The 21,022-nt window shown below is 41.6% G+C and overlaps 2 protein-coding genes across 2 annotated transcripts in view; one reads left to right on the top strand and one right to left on the bottom strand.

The window, feature by feature from the left end:
- Positions 1-3,524: 3,524 nt before the first annotated feature.
- On the top strand, positions 3,525-7,284 carry snrpf (small nuclear ribonucleoprotein polypeptide F). The gene is made up of 4 exons (XM_078553723.1): positions 3,525-3,644; positions 4,286-4,411; positions 5,770-5,834; positions 6,973-7,284. The coding sequence occupies exons 1-4, from the start codon at positions 3,642-3,644 to the stop codon at positions 7,037-7,039; spliced, it is 261 nt and encodes an 86-aa protein (XP_078409849.1). The 5' UTR covers positions 3,525-3,641; the 3' UTR covers positions 7,040-7,284.
- Positions 7,285-20,233: 12,949 nt separating this feature from the next.
- Positions 20,234-21,022, bottom strand: part of LOC144687078 (uncharacterized) — a 60,687-nt gene continuing 59,898 nt past the window's right edge. The window contains exon 9 of the mRNA XM_078552842.1: positions 20,234-20,858. The gene's annotated coding sequence lies outside the window, so the exon portion shown is untranslated. The remainder of the gene's footprint in view (positions 20,859-21,022) is intronic.

Raw genomic sequence — 21,022 nt, forward strand, 5'->3', positions numbered from 1 at the left:
CCTCCTAACAGCAGTTTCTCACCAACTGATGAACTTACGTTTCTCCTGGTCTCCTGTGATGTCACTCTTGGATATTTTCAAAACTCATGCAGCTTTTTAACTCCTGATCTCCTGCAGGCTGAGAAAGAAAAAGAGCACCTCCCTCCCCTTCTCACCAAAATCAGCGTAATTCCACACTGTACCATTGCACTCTGTGACAGTGCACTTAACCTCTCTGATTTATGCTACTGAGAATCAGATGAACCTCCTATCTGGCAGTTAGAGATGTTTCCACTTGTGGGGGAGACTAGATCCAGGGGACACAGTTTAAGAATAGGTCTACCGTCTAAGATAGAGATGAGGAGAACTTTTTTTCTCTCAATGGGTCGTTAGTATGTGGAATTCCCTTCACCAGAAAGCAGTGGAGGCTGGGTCATTGAATTGAATTATACAGGTTTTTGATAGACAAGGGAGTCAAGGGTTGTGGGGGTAGATGGCAAAGTGGGTTTTTTAAAATTCACTTATGGAAAGTGGGTGTCGCTGGCTAGGCCAGCATTTATTACCCATCCCGAATTGCCCTGCTCAGAGGGCATTTAAGAGTCGACCACATTGCTGTGGGTCTGGAGTCACATGTAGGCCAGATCAGATAAGGATGGCAGATTTCCTTCCCTAAAGGACATTAGTGAACCAAATGGGTTTTTATGACAATCAACAATGGTTTCATGGTAATCATCAGACTTTTAATTCCAGATATTTAGTGAATTCAAATTCCACCATCTGCCGTGGTGGGATTCAAACCCAGGTCCCCCAGAGCATTACCCTGGGTCTCTGGGTTACTAGTCCAGTGACAATACCAGTATGTCACTGCCTCCCCCTAATTGAGACCAGGACCAGATCAGCCATGATCTTATTGATTGGTAGGGCAGGCACAAAGGCTAAATGGCCTACTCCTTTAAGTTCTATATTCCCATTAAAACTTGTGAAATTGTGATAACTGCTGTCCCCACTGACATCAATATGTTCATACACACTTTGGCAATCTCCAGTTTCTACTTCAACAATCTAATTGCTGACCTTGCCTTTCAAACTTCATCATACAAACTCCAGGTCAATCAAAGCTTTTACATACACATTCTATCTTATGGCTGTTACTTTCATCTTTGTTGACTTCCATTTTAAATTGTTGTCCCCATATATAAATCTCTCAATTTTCTACTTTACTCGCCAACCTCCTTTTAGCTATACGCCCTGACAATACCCTCTACTTTTCTGAATGAGGCTATTTGCAATCCTCAGCCCTCATCTTATTAGAATTCTTCTTCTAAACCCCTCTGCCTTTTTACCACTTTACCTACTTTAAAACTCTGTCCACAACCTACTTGTTATTTTCATAGCCACTCTGATTCACCCCTAATCTTGTAAAGCTTATTGCAGTAACAGATGACCAAACTGGGGAGGGGTTTGTTCCTGAAACATAATTTTCAGCGAGTGATCACAGGTCAGTTCCATCAGCTCTTCTCTTTTCCCACTTATGGCATATGATGATGTAACAAATGTTGAAAATGGATCACAAATACAATTGCACTTACCTGTGGTCCTAAAACAACTTGTATTTATTTAATTTTTTGTATTTATACAGCGTCTTTAACAAAATGAAGGAGCATTATGAAACAAAATATGATACTGAGCCATATGATGAGATACGACGGAAGATGGCCAAAACTAGGTAAAACATGTAGGTTTCAAGGAGCATCTTAAAGGGGAAAGCGAGGGATAGAGGTGGAGAGGTTTAGGGAGGGAATTCCAGAGCTTTGAGCCTAGGCAACTGAAGTCACAGACACCAGTGGTGGAGTGACTAAAATCGGGGATGCTCAAGAGGTCAGAATTAGAAGAGCGCAGATTATCTCAAAGGGCTGTGGAGCAGGAGGGAATGAGAGAGATAGGGAGAGGTGAGGCATGGAGGGATTTGGAAACAAGGATGAGAATTTATAAATCAAGATGTTGCTTAACCAGGAGTCAATGTAGATCAGCGAGCACAGGGATGATGTATAAATGGGACTTGACGTGAATTAGGACATGGGCAGCAGAGTTTTGGACAATCTCAAGTCTACAGAGGGTAGAATGTGAGAGGCTGGCCATGAATCTGTTGGAATAGTCGAGTCTAGAAGTAATAAAGGCATGGATGAGGGCTTCAGCAGCAGAACAGATGAGACAGGGATGAAATTGGGCAATGTTACAGGTGGTAATATGCAGGCTAAATGATGGTGAAAATATGAGGTTGGGAGCTCATCTTGGGATCAAATGTGACACCAAGGATGAGAACAGACCAACTTAATCTCAGACTGCTGCCAGGGGAAGGGATGGAGTCAGCACCACATCAAGTAGTAACTTTTAGAATCTGCTGATTTTAATATCAGGAGCAATAAATTCTGGATTAATATGGTCTAAAATATGTTTCTCCATGCACCAACTTCCCAGCAAACAGCTCCACTGCCTTGTGGGTATCTCAGGAGAGTTGAAGGCTAAGGGGCAAAAAATCTGGAGTCCAGCCCAAAAGTGGACTGATGTCTAAAAGGGTCATCTTTCTGGCAACTCCTGCAGCCAAGTTGATGTCAAATGTAGTGCTTTGCATTCCTTTGGACTCAACCAGGGAGGTTGAGAAGGAGACTCTGGTGTTGGGCAGCCCAAAGTCTCCATAAATTTTGTCCAGGCTTGCACCCTGTTTCACTGCAGAGTGTTAACACAGCACTGGAGACAGGCTTAACACAAAGTTGATCACCACAGGGCAAACCATCAAGGCTGCCACTACATGTTTCTTTTCCACCAAAAGGTCTGGAATTCTACAATCTGCCATCTCACCAGAAAACCGCAGAGTAGCAGTTCATGTGCTAACTGTTGATCAAATTTTTGGTGCCCACCACCTGGCGAACTTGGTGCTGCTCTCAGTGCTCTTCAATGTGTGCTCCACTCCGAGGTGACACAGCCAGTCCGCTCCATGCTGATCATGTGGTGGCTGCACTCTGTCCACAGTTGGCACCAAACCTATCTTCAGCCACCGCCCATTCACTTATACCTCTCTAGACCACAGCACAAACCACCCCTACCCCTGCAGGAGGCTTTGCAAACTGCACTATTCCCAAGAGCTCTCTTCCACATGAACCATTCTAGGATAAGTCCTGTTGCTGCAGTTTATGATGAATATTGTCAGGAGCTAACACTGCTTTAAAATCTGTTCAGCAAAATCACTGATTATTTCACAGGGATCAGTTTGAGAGGTTCTGCTCTGTGCGGATTGAAGGATCTTGATTCTTTAACTGTCTCTGTGGGTTATTCTTTCGAGTTATCAACAGTCACAGATTGCAACGCTTTCGAGTACAATCACAGTTCTTAGTTTCCGGGAGTGGGACATGAACCCACAGATTCAAAGGCGAGGGTGCTATGAACTGAGCCACAGCTTACACCTCTCTCTGTGGGTTATTAGTGCATTGATGGCCTGTCGAAGGATCCCCATGGTAACTGTTGTCCAATCAGGGCGCCAGGTGAGAGGTGAGAGGTGAAAGTGTGCAGATCCCGGCAGCCTCTGCTCTCGGCCCTTGGCGCGCGTTAGACAGACAGAGTCAGCTTCAGGGCCGCCGCCATTACAGCCTCAGCCAGACATCAGCATGGTGAGGGAGGGAATGAGTGAATGAATGAGGAGTGTGAGGGAGGGAAGGAGGAGCCGCTCCAAATTACACTCCCGTATCCAGGGAAGAGGAGGCTCCAGGGCCGGTAACGGCCTAGTACCCCAGGCTGCACCAGGGCTGATAATCGCTCAGCTCCAGCAACTCCGCGCCCCTTCTCCGGGGTGATGTGTCCCCCAACCATCGTGCCGATCCCTGGAGTGATCTGTCCCCCCTGCGCCCTCACCCCGGGGTGACCTGTCTCTCCTGCCCCCCGCGCCCCCTCCCCGGGGTGATCTGTTCCCCCCGCCCCCTCCCCGGGATGATCTGTTTCTCCTGTCCCCCTCCCCTGGGGTGATCTGTGTGTCATCGTTCCGCGCCCCCGGGGTGATCTGTCTCTCCTGCACCCCCCCTCCCTCCCCTGGGGTGATCTGTGTGTCATCGTTCCCCCCGCGCCCCCTCCCCGGGGTGGTGCCTCCCCCTCCCCCTGTACTGCCCCCTCCCTGGGGTGATCTGTTCCCCCCCACCCTCCCTCCCCAGGGTGATGTGTCTCCCCCCTTACCGCCCCCTCCCCAGGGTGATCTGTTTTGACAGAATTATATGTGTTGGGAGTTGGGCCCCTCTCTGACTGCTCCTTTTTTCTCCAGAGTTTACCATTGAATCCAAAACCTTTCCTCAACGGGTTAACTGGCAAACCGGTGATGGTGAAGTTAAAATGGGGAATGGAATACAAGGGCTATTTGGTGTCAGTTGATGGATATATGAATATGCAGGTAAGGAATAAGTTGACAATTCCACCGTCAGCCATAGATATTGCTGACTAGCCAAGAGTATGGCTTTGGTGACATTGTTGTTTTTTATGCGCTACTTTTCAATCTGTTAATCATAACCATCAACTTGCTGAAATCGCAAATCATACGGAATCATCTCGTATTTAACTGTAAAATCTGAGAGGTAAGATGTACAATTGTACAAAGTAAATCTGGATTTTACAGTCTGGTTAACTTGAATAAGGCTATAAATCATGACCAAATGCAATAGCAAGGGCGTTAGAATGAACATTTATAAAAATTTGTTTCGGTCCCAACTGGAGTATTGTGTGTCCAGTTGTGGGCACCACACCTCAGGAAAGATGTGAAGGTGTTAGAGACGATGCACAAAAGAGAATGGTTTCAGGGATGAGGGATACTGCTACGAGGTTAGATTGAAGAAGCTGGGGCTGTTCTCCCGAGAGAAGGTTGAAAGGAGGTTTTCAAAATCATGAGGGACCTGGACAGAGTAGATAGAAACTGCTCCCTTTTTCAAGGGGGTTGAGAAGCAAAGGAGACCAATTTAAAGTGATTGACAAAAGAGCTAATGGTAACTTGAGGAAAAATGGTGAGTGTTTAGGATCTGGAATGCACTGCTTGAGTATGTAGTGGAGGCAGATTCAATCATGGCTTTCAAAGGGGTATTGAATAAGCAGCTGAAGGCACAAAATTTGCGTGGGTACAGGGAAAGGGTGTGGGAGTGGCTAAATTGCTCTGAGAGAGCTGACGTGGACTCTACAGGCCAAATGGCCAGCTCCTGCACTGTAGCCATTCCATGATTGTAACTATCTTCCTTTCAACCAACAAGCATTTAGGAACAGAGCCCTTTTGTTTTTGAAATAATCCTCCATCTAAGTTTGCATTTATCTGGGATTCACCAGTTGTCTTGCTGGATGTGTAGTGATGGAAGGTCTGTGCTGAGTAAAGCCCTCGCCTGTTCTGCTGTGCTCCTGATCTCTGGAAGTGTTGTGAATGTGAGAGCCTTGTCTCTCAACTCAGCTCTGAAGCAGGCACTGGTAGACTGGTATGCCTCTTGGTGTCTGGTTCAAAGCAGCATTGGGATCCTGTGTCACAGACATTAGTATGGAAGACTATAGTGAGGAAAGTTTTGGAATAAATCCCTTTCCTCCAAACTATGGAGTTTTTCTCCAGGACTGCCAACTGATGCTATACATAGGGCTGACCCAGTGTTGTTTTTGTCAAATGGGTAAAGATGTTGTTATCCATCTCAATATTCAATGTATTCCACTGTTCAGATGGATTCTTTAACCTATGTAGATTTCAGCAGGAGAAAACATTGAATTATTTTCCTCTTGTTCAAGCTGGCGAACACAGAAGAATATATTGATGGTGCTTTAGCGGGTCACCTTGGCGAAGTCCTAATAAGGTGAGAATTACTTGAAGGAAAGATTTACATTTATATAACACCTTTCATAACCTTCGGACATCTGAAAACGTTTTACAGCCAATGAAGTACTTGTTTGAAATGTATTCACTAACATAATATAGGAAATGTGGCAGCTAGTGTTCACACAGCAAGCTCCCACAAACAGCAATGTGATAATGACCCCCACCTCCCCTACCTGCACATTTTACTGTCACGACTCACTGGGGATAGTGCGCTGCAATATCATGCCCCACTGCTCTCCGAGCCATAACAAGTATGAAAAAGTTTGATCAAGCCACCTAATTGTTTAATTTAGGTTTACAGAATATGAACACAAGGTTTGTAAACTTAATAAATAAATAAATAACTGTTTAATGAACAAATTGTCTTTAACCAGTGGCAAAAGAAATATGAATTGCTAACTTCTAACACCTAAACTCTACCCCTTCTTAAATCGCTATACACACACAGACAAGACACACAAAAATGTGGATTTTAAGGGTGGGATAAAACAGTTCAATAGCACCAGTTCCGGAGTATAGGATTCGATGAGTTGATTTTGATCGATGTCTTCCAAATTCCTTTGATGACATGAGGTGGCCTTCCAGCACTTTCAGTCACTGTTGAGCACTTGCCTTTCAGTGTCTCTAACAGTGATTTTCCCTTTTTTCTCTTGACAGGGGTTTTTAGAGAGTGGGAGCAGGTTATAGAGATATGAGGAGAAAAAGCCAGCTAGATATTATTGTAGAATTACTGGAATCTTACACATAGGAGAGAGAGGTTTTAGGTATTTTTCCTTTCAGGCTAGGAGCTATTCTGCTGCACTGCTCTCTCTCAAACCCTGGTCACCTGGTCAGAAGCCAGTTAAAATGTTGTTGCCCCATTAGCCCGGACTCTTCCTCGGCACCATCCTGTCTTTCATGGCACACACTGTTCCAGGACAGCAACATTGTATATATTCCTCTCACTGTTCCAGTAGATATGTCCTTCAAACTGCAGCCAGTGTAATTTTAATCCACAGTCCAACTGAAATAAAGATATGTCCTTTACATTACTTTTTAATCACATTTAGAGTGATGGTAGTAACACTGCAGAGTAAACATTGTTGGATACTGACAATTTCCCTTCTGTTCAACAGGTGTAACAATGTTCTGTACATCAGAGGAGTTGAGGAAGAAGAAGAAGATGGAGAAATGAGAGAGTAATTTTCCTTTTATTTTGAAGAATAACCATGTGTACAATTTTTGAATACTTTTTTTATGTCCAGCAATTAAAATATGCTGTATTTGGGGCTGTACTGACTAGGTCAGGGGGTTTGTATTATGGTGCAAAGTGTTCAGGACAAACTGTAATTTAATTGTAGACACGACTCTTCTAGTTTGACTCTCTGCACATGTTCAAATGTGAATTTGGATGTAAGTTGAACTAATAAAAACTTTTCAATCGCGTAGTTTACTGTGTAGCGTGAACAAGTCATTTCCCAGGACTTGGCCAATGCCTTTGCTTGAAGCAGTATGGTACATTTTCCTGTTTGGCATCTTCATTCTCTAAACTGAGATCTACACAACATCCAGGTGTCCTTATAGCAGGTAAACACCTGCATCTTTCACTCCATTGCAGATCCTAGCTTAATGATTGCTTAGGTGGATGTGATATTTCCAAAAATGGCTCGGTGTTGTACTGATGTTTAAGAAGGCCTGCACTGTCACCTGCACATAGGAACAGGAGTAGGCCTTTTAACTCCTCAAGCCTGCTTTGCTATTCAGTGAGATCATGACTTATATGTGACCTAGCTCAATATACAGTCCTTTGCCCCATTTCCTTTAAAACCTCTGATTAAATGAAATCTATTGATCTTAGAATGAAAATTAACAATTGATCCAACCTCAACAGCCGTTTGTGGGAGTTCCAAACTTCTACCACCGTTAATTTTTTTAAGCACTTCCTAATTTCACTGCTGTGAGCAAGCCTGCGTGGAAATTCTGTCTGATTTGTTACAGACATCCAAAACAGTGATAACTATTCAGAGCACCACTGAGACTGACGCCCAAACTCCCACCCATAGGACCTGATTTTTTAATAAAAAATAGACCACTCCCACTAGTGTCTTCTTTCCCCTAAAATAAAATTTGATTTTTTTTTACCATAGTGCTGATTCTTTCACAATCTATGCAATAGTATTCCACATTTGAGGAAGTAGGCAATTGTAAACTTTTGTATTTGTAAACTTGTTGACAAAGATGGGTGGATTTGGCAGCAGCTCTAGATGGAATGTGTTCTGTATTTCTCAAAAGTCTAAAAAGCGAACGGCTGTAACTCAATAGATACAAATGATGTACCTGAGACCTTGAGAATAACAAGATTATCCTGATCTTCACAAGAAGGAATGAGGGGATTGTTTGGCAGCAGGGGAAGTGCTCAAGTATTTTCTAGATGTGACATGGCTTGCCACAACATCAGTGTCTCTGTGATGTATCTCTGATGCCCTGCATAGTGGTTAAAGTAGACTGGAATAATGAGTCCGTGTTGGTACTCCAATCCTTCAGGTGTCTCTCCTGGTTGAATTGCTGCCATTTGAGATACATGCCAAACTGTCACCTTGTATGAAAAGATATACCAAAATGGAGCTCAATGAAAGAACGTGAGAGGAACGGGGAGATAAAAGACTGCGAGATGGAGTGAGAGGGGAGCTGGGAGTTCAGAAAGATGCTACTGCTGCTGCCGGCGGTGGTGGTGGTGGTGGCAATGTGGGTCTCAGTGGATCGACCAAACGAGAAAATCAAGTGTGACATCTTAGGAAACTAGGTAAGTGATTGGTGAGTATTTTGCTTGATTTGCTCATTTATCTTTTAAATACTGGTACAATTTATTGATAACTAAGTTTTCCTTCATAGGTTTCTGTAATAGTAGTAAAACTTTTAGGGAGTAGTAGGGTTTATTAAGATAAAGAAAATAAATAAAAATAACAAACTTTAAAATAAAATAATTCAAATAAATACCTGAAACACAGACCTGTGCAATGAAGTAACATTTAACTTTTAGTTGCAGATGGTACTAGTTAATAAGTACAGTAAATTGTAGTGTATGTAGGAATTATTCTAAGTTAATTAAGAGAGCAATTAAATTAACTAAATAACATAACACCTGTCCTACCATTTTTTTTTATGTTGCAGCTGTGGAATGTGGGAGCTATTGGATGCCAAGGCGATCCAGGGCAAACACGTCTGCAGAAAATGTAAGCAGCTAGAGGAATTCCAGATCAGGATTAGTGAAGGGTATTGACACTGTTCTCTGCAGCAAAGAGCAACAGTCCAGGCAGCTGTGTTGCCTGCGCGGTGCCAAGGTTCAGCACATTTGCTCAGGGCTAGAGAGGAACTTGCACAGGAAGGGGGAGGTTCCAGTTGTCTTGGTCCACGTAGGCACTGACGACATAGACAGGACAAGGAAAGAGGTTCTCCATAGTCAGTACGAAGAGCTAGGCACCAGATTAAGAAGCAGAACCTCAAAGATAATAATCTCTGGATTATGACCTGAGCCGTGTGCAAATTGGCATAGGGCAAATAAGATTAGGGAAATGAATGTGTGCCTCAAAGACTGGTGTGGGAGAGGTAGGTTCTGGTTCGTGAGGCACTGGCATCAGTACTGGGGAAAGTGGGGGCTGTACCATTGGGCAGTCTACATCTGAACAGTGCTGGGACCAGTGTTCTAGCAAGCTGCATAACGAGAGAATTAGAGAGGGCTTTAAACTAAACAAGGGGGTGAGGGATCAAGCTTGGGTGGATGTAGCAAATCAAGGGATAGAGTGAAGGCAGGAGAGCAAAATAGTAACATGGGAAATGCAGGTCAGAGAATGACAGGAAGGGACAGAGAAAAAAACCTAAGAATGCACCAACAATCAAGACTAGATGTTACAAGGATAACAAAAAGACAAAACTAAAGGCTCTGTACCTGCATGCGCATAGCATTCATAACAATGTAAATGAATTGATAGCACACATTGAAGTAATTAAATATAATCTGCTAGCCATTACGGAGATGTGGCTGCAGGATGACAAGGCTTGGGTCTTGAATATTGAGGGGTATATGACATTCAAGAAGCACAAGAAGCTAGGTAAAGGTGGAGGGGTAGCACTATTAATCAACAATGCATTGGTGCAATAGTTCGAGATGACCTTGGTTCAGGGGATCAGGATGTAGAATCGTTTTGGGTGGTGATGAGGAATAGTAGGGGAAAGAAATCACTAGTGGGATTGGTCTATAGGCCCCCTAACAGTGACCACAATGTAGGACAAAGTATACAAGAAATATTGGGTACCTCTGATAAAGGGATGGCAATAATCATGGGTGACTTGAACCTACATATAAAGTGGAAAAATTAGATTAGCAATAGTCTGAATGAGGAGTTCATAGAATGCTTTTGAGATAGTTTCTTAGAGTAGCACGTTTGGAACCAACCAGAGAGCAGGTTATATTAGACTTGATATTGTGTAATGTGACAGGATTAATTAATGACCTCAGAGTAAAGGCACCCCTAGGTAGCAGTGACCACAAAATGATTGAATTTTACATCCAGTTTGAAAGGGAGAAGAGTGGGTCTAAGATTAGTATTTTAAATTTAAATAAGGGCAACTATATGGACATGAAAGCTGAGCTAGCTGGAGTGAACTGGGATACTAGGCTAAGGGATGGATCATTAGAGAAGCAGTGGCAGACATTTAAGGATATATTTCAGAATACTCAGAATAAGTATGTCCCTACTATAAAGAAAAATTCTAAGGGGACGATCCATCATCCGTGGTTAACTAAAGAAGTTAAGGAATGCATCAAACTTAAGGAAAAAGCATATAACTGCACAAAGATGAGTGGCACGTCAGATTAGTAAGACCACATCTTGAATACTGTGTGCAGTTTTGGCCTCATTTAAGGAATGATGTAAATGCATTGGAGGTGGTTCAAAGGAGGTTTACTAGATTGATGCTTGGAATGACTGGGATGTCTTATGAGGAAAGGTTGGACAGACTGGGCTTGTTTCCCCTGGAGTTTAGAAGAGTGAAGGGTGACTTGATTGAAGTATATAAGATCCTGAACAGTATTGACAAGGTGGATGTGGAAAGGATGTTTCCTCTTGTGGGTGAGTCCAGAACTAGTGGACACTTTTAAAATTAGGGGTCACCCTTTTAAGACAGAGATGAGGAGAATTTTTTTCTCTTGAGAGTTGTGTGACTTTGGAATTCTCTGCCTCAGAAGATGGTGGAGGCGGGGTCATTGAATATTTTTAAGGCACAGATAGGTAGATTCTTGTTAGGCAAGGGAATCAAAGGTTACCGGGGGTTGATGGGAATGTGGAATTTGAAACAAAAACAGATCAGCCTTGATCTTATTGAATAGCAGAGCAGGCTCGAGGGGCTGAATGGTCTACTCCTGCTCCTATTTTGTATGTCTGTGTGTAATTGGATGTGCTGGCAGAGCCAAGTAAGTCATCTCAAAAATACAAATGGTGATGATGTACAGACCAGACATAATCTGATTGAATGGCAGAACAGGTTCAAGGTGCTGAATGGCTTCCTGGTCCTATATAAGTGATATAAGTCAAAGAATAGGCTAGTTAGTTTAACATCATTGTGGGTACGGTTTTTAGAAACAATAATCAGGGAAGAAATCAACAGGCACTTGGAGTGTTTTAAATTAATTAAGAAGAGCCAGCACAGATTTGTAAAAGGCAGATCATGCTTGAATTAAGTTTTTTGATTAAGTAACAGATGGAGGGAATGCAATGGATGATGTCTATATGGATTTTAAGAAAGTGTTTGATAAAGTACCACATAAAAGGCTCATGTAATAGGAATAGAATAAATTACCAGGAACCAGGTGGTAAAACATAATGAGAGGTAGGAGAGAAGGATCTGCTTTCCCACAGAAAGGTAAAACTGAAAGGTAATAGATGGCATCCTGAAGGAGGACATAACAAAGCACGTACAAATTAACAAGGATTCAGGGACCATCCCTGTTGCATACGTGGGAAGTAGAATCTGGAGTTCTGGTCCTTAGCTCATTAAAACCACAAATCATGTGTGACAACTGCAACGAGAATATAACAGTGTTGAGCTCGACCCATATTTTCCAATACATTAATAATACGCATGTGTAATTGCATTTCTGATCAATAAATTTAAATGCATATTAGGTGCTCAATGTTCCTGGGATCCGATCACTCATTTGCATGCTATATGCATGTGAACTTTAAAATTTGTATGCATTTATTGGTAAAATGGTGAGATGATAAGATTGTGAGCACCTTGATTACCAAGAGTGCTTTACTTCCTTGGTCACTGAATAGGTGGTTGATGTTTGAAATAAAAACAAAAAAAAAATGCTGGAATACACAGCAGGCAGCATCTGTGAGGAGAGAAGCAGTTAACGTTTTAGGTCAATGACAGTTCATTAGAACTAGGAAAAAAATTAGAGATGTAAACAGGATTTTGAGCATGGTGTTGTGTGATATTTCAGTAAATTTGCACATGAAATACATTTGTATTGTATGTGTATTTTACCTAAATTAGTGCATTTGGTTAAAATGGTGTCAGTATCCTCACTGTGGCTGGTCATCGGTTTGTATTGGCTAACACTAGGCTAAGATGGTCAGAATATAATTCACAGGGGTGTTTGTGAGCTTGTACAGGCCATTGGTTTGAAATTCCCTGTGCTATTTTGTCTATGTACTGCAGAGGTGACCCTCTGGCTTTAGAAGGCTAGAGGGGAAGATAACAGACATTCCAGCTACACAAGTGCCCAGCAATGACCATCTCCAACAAGAGAAAATCTAACCATCTCTCCTTGACATTCAATGGCCTTACCATCGCTGAATCCCCGACTATCAACATCCTGGGGGTTACCATTGACCAGAAACTGAACCGGACCTGCCATATAAATACTGTGGCTACAATAGGAAGTCAGAAGCTGGGTAACCTGCAGAAAGTAACTCACCTCCTGACTCCCCAAAACCTGTCCACTATCTAATAGTACAGGTCAGGAGTGTGATAGAATATCTCCACTTGCCTGGATGCGTGCAGCTCCAATAACACTCAAGAGGCTCAACATCATCCAGGACAAAGCAGCCTGCTTGATTGGCATCCCTCAACTTAAACATCCACTTCCTCCACGACTGGCACACAGTGGTAGCAGTGTGTACCATCCGCAAGTTGCAATCCAGTATCTCGTCAAGCCTCCAATGATAGCACCTTCCACACTCATGACCTCGACCACCTAGAAGGACAAGGGCAGCAGACACATGGGAATACCACCACCTGTAAGTTCCCCTCCAAACTACACACCATCCTGACTTGGAAATATATCACCGTTCCTTCACTGTTGCAGGGTCAAAATCCTGGAACTTCCTAATAGCACTGTGGGTGTACCTACACCACATGGACTGCAGCAGTTCAAGAAGGCAGCTCGCCACCACCTTCACAAGGGTAATTAGGGATGGGCAATAAATGCTGGCCTAGCCAGCGACACCCACATCCCATGACGGAGTGAAAAAAACTGCTCAGGAGAATGGCCAGGGATGGGATCAGGTACAGTAAAATTTTTGGAGATGTATGTGGGGGAAAAGAAATCTGCTGCTAGTTCAGCTGGGCCACAGTAAAATTTCACAGGTCTGTTTAAAAACAAAACAATAATTTTAAAAAATACTGCACTGGGAGAAGTACGACAGCCGTTGAGAATGGAAGGCAATTTTCAGAGGTTTTACAATGAGCACTCCTGGCCTGCAGCTTTGCACAGTGAGAGTACAGGAGCCTGCATCACCACATGAATATACAGAAGTCTTTTGTAAGAAAACTTTGTCACCAACAACTTGACTTTGAGGGGTCCAAAATTCTCTAAAGCTGGGCCACCAGTCAACACTATGGTTTAGAAAAATGAACAGAAATAGTCTTTTATCATTTAAAGATTACTTGTCTTTCACAGTAATGTATACCTTTATTTTGAGGAAGATAGACCACTTTTTTTAACAGCTTTTACTTTTGGAATTTTTAAATTAAAAATAATCAGCCTATTTACTTAAATTAGGATAGATATAAACATTACAGTATCATTTACAATTTGTATTGCAATATTCTACAAACTCTAGAGTCAATAATATGATGGAAAAATAATAAGGTGGCACCTTGGGTCAACAAGAAAGAACAAACTTGCATTTCTACAGCCTCAGATCGCAAGAGTGTAAGTGTTAAGTGATTGTGGTGAGTGTTTTACTTCCTAGGTTACTGACTGAATGGTAAGAGATGTTAAAGTAAATGTACACATATGAAATACATTTATCTGGATTGTGTCTGTGTCTCTGTGTGTTCGTGTGTATGTCTCTGTGTCTGTGTGTGTGTGCATGTGCTCCAGGTATTTCCTACTAAAATTACTGCACGTGGCCAAAACAGTGTTGGTGTGGCCACATGTGGCTATGCTGACACTGTTTTGGCCTCATGCAGTAAACACACATACACACACAATCCAGGTAAATGTATTTCATATGTGCACATTTACTCAAACATCTCCTACCATTCAGTCAATAACCTAGGAAGTAAAGCACTCACCACAATCAATAAACACTCACACTCTTTGCTTTTAGTTTGGCAATTACAATGTTCTTATAATTTTTCTCCCAGATTGTATTCAGGTATGTTTAGGGGATTAACCTTTAACTCCAAGAGATTCAGCGCAATCCAGAAGTAAAATATTCACAATTACCAAGAAATGCTCAAACAGTATTAAGGTTGCATGCCTAATGACAATGTATACTACTTACTTTTATTCAAAATTACAATTAGCACAGCTGCATTCCCAGTGAGCTGCTGAGGTTCATGTATTGGACAATACTGATTTAAAAGCATTTAGTTCCCACTCCAATAAAAAACGAGCAGTAGTAGATGCAATGATAACCATGCAATGTGTCACACATTGTAAAAAAAGGCCAGGTGTCTTGCAAATTCCCAGAGCCCTTTGCCTTTAGGCCTACAGTGGCCTGCATATAAAGGCAGTATGTAGACCGCAGCATCCTAATATATAAACTTGCCAGCTACATCTATGATACCAACATTAATAATGAACTGATAAATATCAATTAAACAATTCACAGGTTACAAAATAAAGACCTGTTTGCTGTGCAATGATTTTCAAATCTTGGTTCTTAGGTGAAAAATTCTCTTTCGTCATTGTCCTTCTCAGCTCCTTTGACCGCTGAATCTTGCTCTTCATCTTTATCTTTGGGTGGTTGTGAGCGATACATCAGCTTTCGACCCAACTGTTGAAAAATAAGTAGTTCCAAAATTCATTCAGGTCTCAGCACTGCACTACGCTACCCTGGACATCACATTTTAGGAAAACGTGAAGGCTTTAGAAAGTGTGCAGAAAAGATTTACGAGAATGGTTCCAGGAATGAGAGACTAGTTAACATGACACACCCTCTGCTTCTTTCTTTTACTTGGAGTATTTATTAAATAATTTACTTCACTCAGTTTCTTTCCAATCCTGTAAGGCCCAATAAACCTTGCCTTTAAAGAGTCACCCAGTACTGGTAAGAGAACTTTCTCTCCAGCAACAAAATTCCAAGCTGTAGCTTTCCTGTCTGCTCTCACTTTCATCACCTGCTGTGCTGTCTTTAAATGTTCCCTAGCCAACTCACACACTCTGTCTAATCTCTCTCTGAAGTTTGATATGTAAGCCAGGAGAACAGTTTCTGAATTTTGACCCACCATTTTCTGATAAATCAATTTCAGTGGTCCCCTTACCTCATGACGATAGATTAGTTCGAAGGACTAAAACCAAACGATGCATTAGGAGCATCCCTAATAGCAAATTACAAGAATGGAATTCCCCTATCCCAATCCTGTGGATAATTTTGACTGTACACTATCATCATAGTTTTTAGAGTTTGATGCCATCTTTCCAAAGCCCCTTGTGACTCAGGATGATAAGCTGTTGACTTAAATTGTTTTATCCCCAAACTGTTCATTACTTCCTTAAACATCTGTGACATAAAATCTGAATCCTGATCTGATTATATTTCCTTAGGTAAACCATAATTCGTAAAAAAATTAGTTAACTCTTCCACAATCTTCTTTGTTGTAATGTTTCTCAAAGATATTGCTTCAGGAAATCTGGTAGACACGTCCATTATTGTCGGTAAATATTGATTTCCACTTTTTATCTTAGGAAGGGGTCCTATACAATCAATTATGACCCTAGTAAAAGGCTTTTCAAATGCTGGAATTGAAATTAAAGGTGCCAGCTTAATCATTGCTTGTGGTTTCCCTATCACCTGACATGTATGACATGTTCTACAGGATTTGACTACATCCCTATGCAATCCAGGCCAATAAAAATGTTTCTGCATCTTCACCTGTGTCTTTCTAATTCCTAAATGTCCCCCAAAGGAATTTCATTAACTATCCTCAGAAACATGATACAACCTCCATTTTCTGATTAAAATATTACCCTTAAGATAATAACATTCTGGATTACATTTTGCCTCTGTTTCTGAATAAGTTGTCCAATATAAGTGTTGTATTTGTAAATCTTTTTTATGTAACTCCACTAACTATCTTGAGTTAAACACTTCAGCTGAATTATCCTTTAGTCTCTCTTTCTGAACAATGTTATCAACACAGTGTCAGCTAATTGGATTTTAACACCTTCCTGCCTTTGAACTGCCTGTCCTTCCTGTTTTTTCTTGTTTCAACCTATGAGCCTGTGATCTTGTTATCACACAATCTGGAAACAATCCAGGATGCTCTCCCTGTAACACTTCTGTTGAAGCCACCTCTACAGGCTGCTCAACTACCACAGGCATCACCCACATTCGTGATCTAGCTATATCATTACCCAGACTAAATTGAACCCCTGCAATGGGCAATTTTCCCACCACCCCAACAGTTACTTCGCCTGTTTTCCACTTACTCTTTAAATTTACCTTCCAAAATGGAATAGGTTTAGCATCTCCATGAATTCCACTTATTATTACCTGTTCCTGAAATACTCCCCTGAACAACAAATATCACAACCCGCAACATTAAGGATTGACTAGCCCCAGTGTCTCTTAAAATTTTAACATCTTTACCTACTCCACCCTGTACATATGGAAAGACTTTCCCTTCACATACAAAATCTTTAAACATTCCTGCAACCTGCTCCTCTGAATTCTCTTGGGTAAATTATGAACACATTCCTACTTCTTTACCTATCACTGATTCTTCCTGTTTTACCTGTACCTAAACCAATGTTTTTTTCCTGTGCCTGAACCTCAGAACCCACAGTACTTTTACTTCCAGAACATTTCTACACCCCTATAATTCAAACAGATTTTCCCTGCAATTTCCAGCACACTGATTATATGTGTCCAGCTTTATTACAATGAAAACACCTCAATTTTTGAATGTCACTTCTACCCTCAGCACCTTCCTTTTTATTCTGAGAAAAAACTTCCTGGGAATTTCCACCTGCTCCTCCTTTTCCCTGACTACCCACCTTCCTTTCACCTTTCCACTTTCTATCCTTTTCCGATGTGAAAGGGTGATGAAAAAAAGGTTTAGCTCCATGAGCTAACTCATAATCATCAGCTATCTCTGCTGCTTATATTACCGTTTGAACCCTCTGTTCCTACATGAGTTCTCACTACCAAAGGAATTGAATCTTTAAATTCTTCCAAAAGAATTACTTCTCTAAGAGCTGCATATGTTGTCTCTATTTTTAATGTCCATATCCGCTGTTCAAAATTACTTTGTTTTACTTTGTCAAACTCAATATAAGTTTGCCCAAGCTGTATTCTCATATTCCTAAATTTCTGCCTGTATGCCTCTAGCTTTTTTTACCACATCTTAATTCACTAACATTTCTTCTGACAGCGAAGCATAAACCTCATGTCCTCTACCCACCAACCTGGATTATAACAACAATGTCCAGTTTTCCTGTGGCCATTTCATCTGTTTAGCTATCTTCTCAAATGAAATAAAGAATGCTTCAATATCTTTTACCTTTGGACTTTGGAAGAACTTGTACAAATTGAAACATCTCTCCACTGGGTTTTAAGTTAAAGGTATTTTCATCATCAGAACTTTCCTTAGAATCTGAGGTCTCTTTGGTCTCTTTTTTAACTTCCAGTCTTTTAAGTTGATATGCCCTTTCTCCTTCCTTCTCTCTTTCCCTTGCCTCTCTTTCTATATCCTTCTCTCTTGCCTGGAATTCCAATTCCAGCTTCGTTTCTCTCTCCTGCCTTTCCGCTTGCTCCCTTGAAATGCCCTTTCTTTCTCTTTTTCTGCTGCCTCTAGCTCAAGTTTTTTCATTTCCTTTTTTTCAAGTTCAAGCTTTTTCATTTCTAACTGAAGTCTCACTACCTCCAGCTGTGACTCACTAGTGTCAGGTATCACTTCCAACTTGTTGTGCTACACCTTCAATTATTTCTTAGCCCCTGCAGGTGGCCCCAATTGTGATTTATCCGCCAATTCCAGTAACTCAACTTTGGTTGCCTTTTGTAAACCAGCCAAAGTTATAACCTCAAATCACAACCAAATCTGAGCAACTGCCAAAGCCATATTTCAGTATCACCGCTTAAAAAAAACCTCACCAACTCCTGAATTCAAAGTGCTTCTCGTACTCGTAACCTTAAGATTCACCAAGTCCAAAAAAAAAGGCATTTCAAATATATCCCGCAAAGAGCCCTCAACTATGTTATGACACAGCAGATGGTAAATCCTGAGCTGTTCAAATCCCAGAGGGAAACTTGAAACAACTGTCACGACTAATTCTCAATTTGTAAAAATTTCGAGATGGGTACCTTGAATTCAGTAGTAATAAGACCACCAAATCTTATAGGCTTTTATAAAACAAGATTAAACATTTATTAACAAGAGGAATTATTTTAAATATATACATTGATCTACAAGCTACTACTATGATGATTTCTAAATCCCCTTAATCAATCTAACTCCCAGTTACACTTTCGTTAAGGCAACAGTAAGGCACATAAATTTTAAAAGACCCAGGCAAAGAATAATGATCCCCTGAACAAATGCCTTTCCAAGTGAGTTTTCTTAACTTCAGTCCTTTGAAGACAGCAATTTGAGGCATAGATGCTGAAGGCTTCTTCACACACTTGTAAAATCTTCCTCTTTGGATGCAAATACCCATTGTTTGACTATGTCTTTGGACTTTATCTCCCTGATAATAAAATGCTCTCATAACACTAAGTTTTACCAGTAATCTTTGGGAAAATAGACACACTGGGCAGAATTTTCTGCCTACCGGGCGGGCGGGGAGCCGATCCCCGCCGGAGAAGCGGGCCCCGCTGCCATTTTAAGTGGGCGGGTCAATTAAGTCCTGCCCAGCGTGATGCCCGGCGGGAATCGCTATGTGCTTCCTGTGCAGGCGGGGGGGATTCCCCAAATGCGAGAGTGTGTTCTTTCATGCATATGTGCGAAAGTGCGCACATCTCCCTGAGGCTAAGCGCTGCCTCAGGGAGATCACCTGCACTTGTTCAAACATTAAAAATAGAAAATTAAAAAAATCCTTAACATGTCCCCCTCATGTGACAATGTCACATGAGATGGGACATGTTAATAAATTTCATTAAAACTTTATTAAAGTTTTTTAAACCCTACATGAAACCTCATCCTGCCCGTGGATGAGGTTTCATGTTTTTTCAGAAACCCATCCTGGGCTCCTGGCCTGCCCACCAACCTTAAGGTTAGACGGGCAGGTCCTTTAATTGTTTTAATTATCCTTTCAATGGCCTCAATTGGCCATTGACAGGTCGGCGGGCCCGCCGCTGATTTTGCTGTGCCCCCGCCTTCCTGAAAATTTAAATGGGGCGGGATGACGTCGGGGGTTCCGCCTGATGTCATCCCGCGTCATTTTGCGCGTCGGCGAGCAGGCCCCCCCCCTGCTTGCCGATGGCAAAATCCAGCCCACTGTTTCTAAACTTTGCCTGGCTAGGTGACACATTTCACCCCTCCTTTGAAAACGATCTAGCCTGGTTTATTTCAAAATGCAAATGTTCCCTTGACACCCATGTTTCTAAACTTCCCCGTGTTTATCTAATTAAATTTCAAACCTAACCTCTCTTCTTAGATCAAAGCTAGTTGCCTCTAATTCAATTAAATCTCACGCACACACACACATACATATAGACACATAGTCACATCCCACTATTACTCTATTTTACAATAAATTCCAATACATTATGAAAATTATTATACCTTCTTGACAGGAAGACTTAATAAAGGTGTTCAAAATCATGGAGGAAATAAGACAAACTATTTCCATTGGGAGGAGAATAGGAAACCAGAGGGCACAGGTTTAAGGTAATTGGCAAAAGAACCAGAGGGGAGACAAGGAGAATTTTTTTTTTTTTACATAGTGAATAATGATCAGGAATACACTACCTAAAGTGCTGGTGGAAGCAGATTGGATAGTAACTTTCAAAAGGGGATTGAATGTATACTTGAATAGGACAAAATTGCAGGGTTTATGGAAAGCAACAGGGATGTGGTATTAATTGGACAGTTCTTTCAAAGACCCAGCACAGGCAAGATGGGCCCAATGGTCTCCTATATATTTTGATGATACATCTGGAGTTGTAGGCATTAATAGATCTCTGATTCAGAATTTATCCAGCAATGAGGTAACGTGTCAAAAGCAGCTGTTTGCATACCCCCACAGGCCCATTCAACTCAAACCGAGCGAGGCAGCAAGTAAGGAAGGCAGGGTTGTGTTGGCTGAGTTGGAGGATTGCCTTCATCCCTTGGCTTTAGGATGGATGCATCCATTTACACCATCAGCAACTCGTTGCCTCATTACTAAAGAAATTTGGTAATCTGCTCAGTTTGGAGATGAAAGCACTTCACATGTTACAGAACGGCTTGCATCCAGAAAATATATACCCATCTGTGTGTCACTTTTTGTGCTGCCAGCTTCAGCAAAGATTTCTGTCTTGCTTCTGCTGGAAGTTTCATTTGAGCCATCGCTTCTTCATGCAGCCTATGGTAAAGTACAGAACATGCATCTTAGGTGATCAGAATTAATTCAAGTGCACAGTGTACAAAAAAAAACATGAATGAGCGCAGGACATGCCTTAAAACGCCCGTGACCATTGATGAACCAACCTTCTGCTTGTTCAATTTTCTGTTCTCCTGTCATGAAAA

The sequence above is a fragment of the Cetorhinus maximus genome, chromosome 12, assembly GCF_964194155.1.
Source record: "Cetorhinus maximus chromosome 12, sCetMax3.hap1.1, whole genome shotgun sequence".
Lineage (NCBI taxonomy): Eukaryota > Metazoa > Chordata > Chondrichthyes > Lamniformes > Cetorhinidae > Cetorhinus > Cetorhinus maximus.

Bases quoted from the DNA above. Each gene is read 5' to 3' on its own strand.
- snrpf (XM_078553723.1), top strand. The intron at 4,412-5,769 runs GTAAGGAATAAG...CTCTTGTTCAAG, and splicing joins ATGGATATATGAATATGCAG to CTGGCGAACACAGAAGAATA. The intron at 5,835-6,972 runs GTGAGAATTACT...TCTGTTCAACAG, and splicing joins CTTGGCGAAGTCCTAATAAG to GTGTAACAATGTTCTGTACA.